Source organism: Colletes gigas, unplaced genomic scaffold (assembly GCF_013123115.1).
Source record: "Colletes gigas isolate AHSC1104 unplaced genomic scaffold, ASM1312311v1 Colletes_gigas_Sc00015, whole genome shotgun sequence".
Taxonomy (NCBI): Eukaryota; Metazoa; Arthropoda; class Insecta; order Hymenoptera; family Colletidae; genus Colletes; species Colletes gigas.
In genome coordinates this window covers 2,273,521-2,283,839 of record NW_025106644.1, presented here as the reverse complement: position 1 = coordinate 2,283,839, position 10,319 = coordinate 2,273,521, and the positions used below count along the sequence as shown (strand labels likewise).

At 40.1% G+C, this 10,319-nt stretch overlaps 3 protein-coding genes across 7 annotated transcripts; 2 read left to right on the top strand and 1 right to left on the bottom strand.

Moving 5' to 3' along the window:
* The first annotated feature begins 436 nt into the window (after nucleotides 1–436).
* LOC122399814 (dynamin-1-like protein) lies at nucleotides 437–4,791 on the top strand. Of its 4 annotated transcripts, XM_043400785.1 has the most exons (8): nucleotides 437–780; nucleotides 1,057–1,624; nucleotides 1,697–1,944; nucleotides 2,045–2,752; nucleotides 3,036–3,312; nucleotides 3,404–3,615; nucleotides 3,692–3,801; nucleotides 4,736–4,791. In XM_043400785.1, exons 1-7 carry the CDS (start codon nucleotides 679–681, stop codon nucleotides 3,746–3,748), a joined length of 2,172 nt encoding a protein of 723 aa, XP_043256720.1. In that variant the 5' UTR covers nucleotides 437–678; the 3' UTR covers nucleotides 3,749–3,801; nucleotides 4,736–4,791. The 4 variants fall into 4 exon arrangements, with proteins under 4 accessions (XP_043256720.1, XP_043256724.1, XP_043256721.1 ...); XM_043400789.1 differs by lacking the exon at nucleotides 4,736–4,791 and having other exon boundaries at nucleotides 3,087–3,312; nucleotides 3,692–3,798; XM_043400786.1 differs by lacking the exon at nucleotides 4,736–4,791 and having other exon boundaries at nucleotides 2,045–2,769; nucleotides 3,038–3,312; nucleotides 3,692–3,798.
* LOC122399815 (SET and MYND domain-containing protein 4-like) lies at nucleotides 4,361–8,173 on the bottom strand. Of its 2 annotated transcripts, XM_043400791.1 has the most exons (5): nucleotides 8,094–8,173; nucleotides 6,583–7,426; nucleotides 4,989–5,640; nucleotides 4,792–4,909; nucleotides 4,361–4,710 (listed from the first exon to the last, which is right to left on the bottom strand). In XM_043400791.1, the coding sequence occupies exons 1-5, from the start codon at nucleotides 8,108–8,110 to the stop codon at nucleotides 4,401–4,403; spliced, it is 1,941 nt and encodes a 646-aa protein (XP_043256726.1). In that variant the 5' UTR covers nucleotides 8,111–8,173; the 3' UTR covers nucleotides 4,361–4,400. The 2 variants fall into 2 exon arrangements, with proteins under 2 accessions (XP_043256726.1, XP_043256725.1); XM_043400790.1 differs by having other exon boundaries at nucleotides 4,361–4,909.
* Nucleotides 8,174–8,649: 476 nt separating this feature from the next.
* LOC122400013 (V-type proton ATPase 21 kDa proteolipid subunit) lies at nucleotides 8,650–10,198 on the top strand. Its single transcript, XM_043401175.1, has 5 exons — nucleotides 8,650–8,995; nucleotides 9,159–9,207; nucleotides 9,275–9,358; nucleotides 9,436–9,835; nucleotides 9,905–10,198. The coding sequence occupies exons 1-5, from the start codon at nucleotides 8,935–8,937 to the stop codon at nucleotides 9,935–9,937; spliced, it is 627 nt and encodes a 208-aa protein (XP_043257110.1). The 5' UTR covers nucleotides 8,650–8,934; the 3' UTR covers nucleotides 9,938–10,198.
* The last annotated feature ends 121 nt before the right edge of the window (nucleotides 10,199–10,319 follow it).

Here is a 10,319-nt window from a genome sequence, read left to right as displayed (position 1 = left end):
TGCTCTTGTAACAGCTGAAATACGATCTCAGATATAACAGTCAACAATTTGAAGGCCGCTGTCACGTATACGTGACTTTGCAAGCTAGTAGTCGTTCGCCACTGTCACGTGTACGTGATCTGCTGTATCAGTCATCATTTAATCATACATTCAACTTATTACGTTTTTTGAGGTTACGTTTATAATTCCTTATAATAATATTCCTAGCATCTTCGTGTATTTTACAAGAGCAAAAAGGAGAGGCTCACACCAGCGTTCTTTATCAATTTCCCGAGGTTGCGCGAAGTGACGAGCTCACGTACACGTGGCCCGTGCGGCAGTATACGTCTGCCATCCCCGCCAGTCCGTTAGACACTAAGGAAGTTCGTCGTTACTAACGTCGACGTCGCTGCACTCGATTACGCCAGATCTGGCCACACTGGCGTGACATGCGCACGCGTGCGGATCGAGAAGCAGGTGTAAATTTGTTGCAGTGATTTGTAACGGAAATTTTAGCAGTTCGAAAGTCGCTACAGAAATCGGTAACGTTTACAATAGAATCGGGAATTTTTTAGAAAAGGATTTCTCGCTGTCAACGTCGTATGTGATTAAAAGAACGTCTGTAACAAAAAGGCATTCTCCACCGGCTCTTACCGCGTAATCGTCCCGATCGATTCACCTTGTGCTTATTCTTCTACAATGGAAGCTTTAATACCAGTAATAAATAAATTACAAGATGTATTTAACACTCTCGGTTCAGATGCTATACAATTACCTCAGATCGTCGTACTTGGCGCACAGGTCAGTTGGTATTTTTTAAATTACGAAAGATAATAGATTCATGTGACCCTATCGTAATTACAATTTCAATAAAAATATTTTCTCTTCGAATAACTAAACGCCTGGTCGAACGGATCAGTAAATTAAGCTAATTTATATATTAAATCTTTAAGTTTTATATTATGAATCGTACAACATTCTTTGTGCTCTAAAAGAATAGAGAAAAATCAATTTTTTATAATTTCTACAGAATACTTTCAATGCAACGTTAAATACATATATTAATATTCTTTTCAGAGTTCGGGAAAGTCATCTTTAATCGAAAGCCTGGTTGGACGATCTTTTTTACCACGCGGCACCGGTATAGTTACTCGACGTCCTTTAGTACTGCAACTTATCTATTCGCCTATAGATGTGGTAGACGAAAATAGAAACGCAGAGAACGGAACGTGCGATATGAACGAGTGGGGTACATTTTTACACGCGAAAAATAAAATTTACAGAGACTTCAATGATATTTGTAGAGAAATTGAATTGGAAACAGAGCGCATGGCTGGAACCAACAAAGGGATTTGTCCAGAACCAATCAATTTGAAGATATATTCGACGTCTGTTGTTAATCTCACGCTCATAGATCTTCCTGGTATCACAAAGGTGCCAGTCGGCGACCAACCTGAAGATATCGAAAGCCAAATACGCCAACTTGTATTAAAGTACATATGTAATCCTAACTCTATTATATTAGCTGTCGTCACTGCCAACACGGACATGGCTACGAGCGAAAGCTTAAAACTTAGCAAGGATGTAGATCCAGAAGGCAGGCGTACTTTAGCCGTCGTAACTAAATTAGATCTAATGGATGCTGGTACACTATCCTTTTAAATTTCTATTTTACCAGGACGGATCGACAAAATCACTGTATCAAATATTGTTCTAGGTACCGATGCCATAGATATATTATGTGGTAGAGTAATTCCTGTAAAATTAGGAATTATTGGCGTAGTTAATCGTTCTCAGCAAGATATAATGAATAATAAAAGTATTAAAGATTCATTGAAGGACGAGGCTGCATTTTTACAACGCAAGTATCCTACGTTAGCGAACAGAAACGGAACCCCTTATCTAGCCAAAACATTGAACCGTTTACTTATGACTCACATCAGAGATTGCCTACCAGAGTTAAAGGTAATAATGTTGTTCACGAATACTAAAAATTCACCGTTACCGTAACTAGAAAGGACTAAGACGGGCATAATTTGGTAGAACTTATATTTTTTGAAAACAGGCGAGAGTAAATGTGATGGTCTCGCAATTTCAAACACTGCTTTCCTCGTTCGGCGACGACGTGAGCGACAAGACGCAAACATTGCTGCAAATCATTACGAAATTTGCAAGCAGCTATTGCTCAACGATCGAGGGAACGGCTAGGAATATAGGAACGACGGAGTTGTGCGGCGGTGCACGGATCTGTTACATTTTTCACGAAACATTCGGTCGAAGGCTCGACTCCATTCATCCGCTGGCCGGTCTGACGAAATTGGACGTTCTAACGGCCATACGAAACGCGACTGGGCCAAGACCTGCTCTATTTATACCGGAAGTCTCGTTCGAGTTGCTGGTCAAACGACAAATTCGAAGACTCGAGGAACCATCTTTACGGTGCGTGGAACTCGTCCACGAGGAAATGCAAAGAATTATACTGCACTGCGGCACCGAGGTGCAACACGAGATGTTACGTTTCCCAAAGTTGCACGAGCGCATCGTCGACGTTGTTACGCACTTGTTACGACGGCGTCTTCCGCCTACTAATACCATGGTTGAAAATTTGGTCGCCATAGAATTAGCGTATATCAATACCAAGCATCCAGATTTTCATAAAGACGCTGCTCTTGCGTCGTCTTTGCTATCGAACGACACGGATAATCTTAAACGAAATAAAAAGCTGGGTTCATCCTCGAGCGCGTCAAGTACTATAATTCAAAACGACACAGGGGTAAGTATTTATGAAAAGTATGTAAAATTACTTCCGAGCACTTTGTATGTATCGCCCTTTCGGCGAGAAGAAGACACTGCGTATTTACATCTCAGCAACAGGAGTGAGGATGTAAACACGCTGGGCCTTCTTCTCGCGGCAGTGACTAATGGTTTACCTTATTGTACCCTTGTAAACGATAAGATCGAACATTTTATGTTTAATCGACAAGATGATATAACGAATGCCTGCATTTCTGTATCGAGAGTGCCACGTAATTAAACACTTAACGTATCCCTGACAGAGTGTAAAGTCAGTTAACAGTCAAGATGAACTGCCAACTTTTTCCGAGCAGAGTAAGGAGCAACAGGGCCATCAGAATCATTGGTTAAGTAATTTATTGCCTCAGGATAGAACCGATTCGATGAGCAATTCGATCGACGGTTCCTCCCCTAACACAATTCCAACGATTGAAATACAGAAAACTCCGCAACAGAAATCGATAAACCTGCTTCCGGAGGTACCGATGCTAACACCTCGAAAGCTCAACGAACGAGAAGAACGAGACTGTGATGTTATTGGTACGAATAAGAAGCGAATTCGTAATTCGTAATTCGTAATTCGTGCTTAATATTTTATTATCTTCGCTTATATAAACGTTTCATGTTCCAGAGAGACTAATAAAATCATACTTTTATATCGTACGAAAATCTATAAAAGACAGTGTACCAAAAGCTGTAATGTATTTTCTAGTCAACTATGTAAAAGATAATTTACAAAGCGAGCTCGTGACTCATTTGTATAAGGCGGATTACGCTCAGCAGCTATTGAACGAGAGTGAGCACGTTGCTGTTAGACGCAAGGAAGCAGCAGACATGCTGAAGGTACGTCTACGTAAACCACGTCGTTCCATTTTGCGTAATTATCGATGTATACATACATACGTGTTTTCTGTTTCAGGCACTGACTCATGCTGGTCACATTATTAGCGAAATTCGAGAAACACACATGTGGTAACTGAACTTGTACACTACCTGTCCACACCGTCGCGTTCTAGTTCAACATAGACAGTTTGGCATTTTTGTTAGATAAATCGATGAATGATAACGCGTACGTCGAACCACTGTATATAATTTTTATTTTTCATGCAAGCAGTGTCTACAGCTACAATTACTTTTAAGGTTTTACGCATTTTCTTTTAGTTACACGTTTATAAGCGCAAAAAGAACAACGGTATCGTAGCACGTGCATTTACAGGGAATGTCGTTATTAAGAAACTGAAGTATTGCCAGTAATACCAATGGTGCTTGATGCCATAATTTTATTTCATTTCATTTTAGAAGCCTTGTTAAATTTATGTTCTAATTTTCTTTACATCGGGGACACCAACTTTTTCGACAATTTGTAAAGTGTAAAAAACCAAGAGCCATCGACAATTGTATACTGTAAGAACAAGGGTCGTGAATACAGGGCAGTTCGTAATTTTTTGTAACATTTTGCACAGCACTGCCTTGCAGGAGTCGAAAAATGCATTGCATTTAATACAAAAAGTTATCGTAAAAAAAAAAAAAATATTTCTTTTAATACTTTGTGATATAAATCCCAAGCCATGTACTGATATACATATATATATATATACATATAGATACGAAAACGCATTGTTAACTTATTATTGTTGGGAGGTACAGCCGAATTGATTGTAACATTGAATGATACATTGCTGTGTTTTGATAGTCTCGATGTTGGGCGCAGTGAAATACTTTTCAATAAAGTGTATATGCTCGAGCAACTGTATCAGAGCCTCTGCATAACGGCCTTCGTACATCTTCGATATCGCGTTCGATCGTTTGTCGATGGATTTACGCAACTGACCGTTCAATTTTCTCCAATCGATTCTCTCGTCACACTTGAGGCATTGGGACACGTTACGTGTATCATTTTCGTTCAAAGCAAGCGCGCCGATCATTCCCGAACATGCTCTGCAGTTATAATTCATTGTTTCAGGTAACGGATACTGCCAGTTCTGCGTGCAAGCTTCGCATGCGCAAAGAAAACGATACTTTTTCCACAAATACTCGCGTCTCTGTAATTTGCTCTCGCTGAGAAAATGTGGCCCGTAGCAATCAAGAATCTCGGTGTCCTTGCCGATAAAGCGTAACGCTCTAACCACGACCGTTCCTGCGAAAATTATTCACATTTAAACGTCGTACCTTGGCTGACATTTATAGAACGTGTGGACTCGTTTTTTTTTGTTTACCTGATGGATAACTATGGCGAACGACGTTCGGATAGCAGCTGTGATTCACGAGGCTGACCGAAGGATAAATGGCCCCGCCAACGTGTCTCGGTTCCCAAACATGAGTTCCCTTGTCGTACACGTTCTCCACGATCTCGTAAGCGTTGCAATTGATCGCCTGTAAATGATGCATCGTCGCTACAGCCAACGAGAGGAGAGTTTCCTTCAAGCAAACAATGTCCAATTTACTCAAGGCGAAAGTAAAGCATTTTGATAAAAAGATCGCCTCGATAGCGCGAATAAGGTTCACGTTTGGTTCCAGAGTCGCGCAATGAGTCTCCATCTCCAACACGGTGCGATAATCGCCGGAGTTGTACGCCTCGCTTGTCCCTAAATCGCTGCGCTCGTTTTTCGCGCTGGTTGCGCGGTACCGTAGGAAATTGTCGTTTAGAAACGGAACATCGTTCTCTTCCGTGTTGTTATTGTTATTTGTTTTTCCAGTGTTCGACGATAAGGACCCTACGATTGTCATCCTGTAAGCCAGTAACAAGTGCGATGTGTGTCGTTGCGTTTGCTCGGGACCATCCTCGTGAAAAACGTCGAACACGGAACACTCGTATCGGTGATACGTGTGCCATGCTTCTTTGCGACACTTTTCCGAACAGAAAGACACCTGTAAAAAGTACAAGAGGTTCGTGTTTCAGGAGTAGAAAGGTAAATATCGTAGTTGGAAGCAGGGACGAGTAAACATACATCGTCCTTCCGCGAGTGGAAGGCGCAGACTGCCGTGCAGGCAGCGTGTTTACATCCCCACTCTCGCTGCAGTCCGCTGATTGGCTGTCACCGTTCTCGAATAGCGTGAGTGCAACAGGAGTGGGGATGTAAACATTCTGTGCCTTCTTCTCGCGGAAGAATGGTACTTTTGTACTCGACGCGACGAATGTCTCGTTAATTTCCGTTTGTAGTGTAATCTCATTCGTTAGATGTGCAGTACCGTCATATTAACGTTCCATAGTCAATAGTAAGCGCAGGATTATTTGATAATTTAAACATGTCAATAGTTGTATGTATATTAGTGTGATATTTGATATAAATCGATTTTGTAAGTACTTACTGATTTCATTGTTCATTAAAGTTTGAAGAGCTTCTCGAGTGCATTGAATACACGTACAAGTAAAAGGTTAACTCTTTGCGGCACAGGATTTCAGATAATAAAATAGACCCATGTTGCGTAGAAATTTTATTGCATTTTAAGTTAAACAGAATTGGTATATTTTTATTAATAAAGGTATCACATAAAAGCATAAAGAAATAGAAAAACCAGGAGAAAGAGATTGTCGCAATAAACCTTCCGCTTGCAACAATCGATGAACTTGTATTGGCACGTTGAATGTTGCCAACTCGAGTGAATACTGCTTTACGTAAACAAGACGAAATATAAACCTGTGCGCATGCAGATATTTCTGACTAAAAATGTCCCACCATGCATTACGGTGCATCGAATAGGTGGGATGCTTGTAATCCCAGCGTGCCCCAAAGAGTTAAGTACCTTAATACTTTTTATCTGAATATGCCCGTCCCTAGTACCGATTGAGATCTATTCGCAATAACTAACCGTTCGACAATAGTAACAGGGAATCTTGACGACGGTGTCCAGTTTGAAGGTGACGTGACAGTGCAAGCAATTCCTGCCGAACGCCTCTTTGTTCGTGCTGAAAGCAAACGGTGGTTCAACGATAAGAACTGTTCCTGCTTCGATGTTCCTGGTGGCTACCAAGCATCTGCCCCTTTTGTCAACGAATTTCAAGGCCACAGCGTCGGAGCAACTCTTAAGAACGGCGTGCTGTTTCCCGTCGACGTCTGGCGTGCTACCATGATCCCCTGCAAATGCGTTCTCCAGGGACGTGCTCCTACCGGAATTGCGTTTCCTGCGCGCTTTCCTGTCCCGAGAGGACGACGCTTTCAACCGTTTCTTGCACTCGCTCTCTAAACTCAAGCACGCTTTTCTACGTTCCAAGAAATCGTTCGTGCTGTCGGCGGTCTTATTGTAAAAATTCGCGGGAAGCGCAAGCATGCACTCGCAGTACCTCAGGCATCTCGCGTAAGCCTTCGACTCGTACCAGTGTCGTGCGCAATCTAAAAGCGCATCCAGGAACAATCTACTACTCACGCTGGCCGTAAACAGTGTTTCCGTGAGATCGCTAATTCTACCTTCGTCGTATCGCGTAACTCCATTCTCGACCACTCGACACTTGCCATAAATCTCTGACGCTTTAACGTCATCCTTACCCGTGCACGACCCGACAATTCTTACGCTCTTTATGTACGGTACGTCCATGAGGATCTTTATCATTCCTTCTCTGTCGCCGTTCGTGGACAACGCTTTGAAACGGCTAGCGAACGGATCTGTCGTCGCGACGTCGTAAACCGTCTTCAGAAACTCGCTGAACTTGACGCATCTGCGAATAATTCACACATCTGTAACGTTATATGCGTGGGTATGTACTGTTAAAGTTTGGGAACAAACTCTGGGAATGTATTCTACTACGATGATAAAACAGTGTCATGTAAACAATATGTGCCTTCGTTACTTTCTTGCATCACCGAAAACAACGGACATATTTGCGTAAAATTCTCAAATTATGGTCTGTTATTCTTTTATTAAAAATGATAAACAATTTTACAGTCGATAAAACAGGATTATACAGCAAGGCAATTTTACAGTCGATAAAACAGAATTATACAGTAAGACAATTTTACGGTCGATAAAACAGAATTATACAATAAAACAGGAGATTAATAATTGAATATTCGGTTGATTTCCAAGCGTCTGTTATACATAGCAATCTAACGATCGTCGCATGACTCCCACGGCCGTGGTTCTGGTCGACAAACCTTAATTTTAGGTCTCTAAATTTACCAATGTAATTTAATCGAAGACTGAAATAGTTTGCGCGATAGTTTCTCATTTCCACGCCTCGGCCAGTAATATAACTTTCTCCGAACGATATTTGCACGTGGAATTTAAAGCGTTTCTACGATCATTTTCGTCGCCCCTTTCGCGAACGATCGAGATATAATTCGTACTTTTGTATCTTGTCTCAAAGATAAAGGTCGTTCGCTTACCCTTTCGTAATAGACATTATTCGTTCCCGGCAGTTGCAATTAATTGTATCGCAATTGACATTAGCACACGCACTTTTATTGCTGTACAAGACACGAGACGAATGAGCTGTGACGAATTCTAAAATTAGATATCCCGAGATTTCGCTCCGGGACACCTTGTGCTTTATTTCAAAACTTGACTTTAAGAAAAATAATCGGACAGATAAAACAGAATCCACGTTCTAAAATAATACCGTTCAACGAAATTACTAACATTTCCTTACGATCTTACAATTTCAACATTTTACAATATAATTACATTTTACGGGAAATTAAAGAATTAATATAATGCATACATTTGAATATTTCCAAGAAACGTTACGTTCCACGCAGATGCGTGAAATGTACGTTACTTTGGGTAATTTTGAAGAAAAGTAATAAATTCGATCTATATATCCAAATCGAATCTATAAATCCAACCATTGTAGGATTTATTTATAAATTAAAGTTCATTTCTCGAATTAAACTGTGTAAGCATACGTCGAGTACGTTGTACGAATATATTCACCGATCTAATCGCAAAATTTCGAATCCGTTTTCGAGACATTTAAAAATCGAATTTTAATACAATTTTTCCGCGATCGATGTCACTAGTATCACTTAACCATTAGGGGCACCAGACGTCACATGATAAGAACGGGTGTGTGTGCTTTCCTTCCAATCTCTACGTGAAATGTTCTTATTTTAAAATATCACAGATACCTGTGACCAACGTATGCTTTAGACCCGTTGATATAAATTCGTTTTAATTCCAACGTTTCTCTCGAGTATCGTGTACAACGACGGAACGAAAAACACCGCGATGAGATACGTTTTGGGCACTACTTTTGCATCCACTGCCTCCGCTACAATTCTAGTATTAGGTATTAATTAACATTTATTTCGCTTTAAATGAAACTAAAAGCCGTAAAACAATTTACAAAGAAATTTAACCAATTATACCCGTCAATCGAAAAAGATCGTCATGTTTTCGATTTTTCTAAAATACATATATATTTGTTTAAATAATAATAATGTCCCTTGCAGTATTGTACCATGTATTTACTGGAAAAGGAGAACGTGTTAGCATTGCATGGTGAGTAGAAAAATTTTGCTAAAAAATTCTTGCAACGTACGAATATTAAAAAAAGAAATATTTGTAGGTTTTTGGAAAGTTCATCGCCGTATATGTGGGCAACCCTTGGCATCGGACTAGCGGTTGCTTTGTCCGTAGTTGGTGCTGCGTTGTTAGTTTTAATCCTTGCGAACGATTCTCTCGTGTACTTCCGACAAATTAAAAAAAAAACTAATGTAAATGTTTCAGAGGTATTCATACGACCGGAGTCTCCATTGTCGGAGGCGGTGTAAAAGCACCGAGGATCAAAACGAAGAATTTAATTTCTGTTATATTTTGCGAAGCTGTTGCTATCTATGGTTTGATCACAGCCATCGTTTTGTCGGGAATGTTGGAAGAATTTAATTACAACGAACCAGCTTTAAGGGACGAAATTCGTAATCAGAACTGGCTAGCTGGATATTTAATGTTCGGAGCTGGTTTAGCTGTCGGTCTCGTTAATCTGTTTTGCGGTATAGCTGTTGGAATTGTTGGTTCCGGAGCAGCTCTCTCCGACGCAGCCAATTCCGCTCTGTTTGTAAAAATTCTCATAGTCGAAATCTTTGGCTCTGCTATCGGGCTCTTTGGATTAATCGTTGGAATTTATATGGTAAGTTACTCGCAAAAGTTAATAATCATTCTTTTACCTCGTCGTTAACAAACTCTTTCGTTCTTGCAGACGTCTAAAGTAAAAATGGGAAATAAGGTATAAATTTAGGATTAGAAGCAGCACTACAAACAACCATAAAGTATTTTTTGGAATCACAAAGTTCCATTCCATGTTTAGTAATCATTAAAAGAAAAAGGAAAGTAGGTAGAAGGAATACGTAGTATAACCGTTCTGTTCAAAACCGATGTAAAAAAAAAAAAATTGTTTCTCACGCCAAGGTCAGTACATCTTTGTTTCGAACAACTGTAATTTTGATACAAATAGAGTTGAACTCGAATAGTTGTTCAACTATTTTTTAGTAGTGAAAGAAATTTATTGCTGCGATACTGTCAGTTGTTTACAGTACTTCGAGTGCGTTGTAGCGCTCTCCTTTGAATGCATCTAATGTATATATGTTTTTTCCAAACTAAAATGTATCAAACAA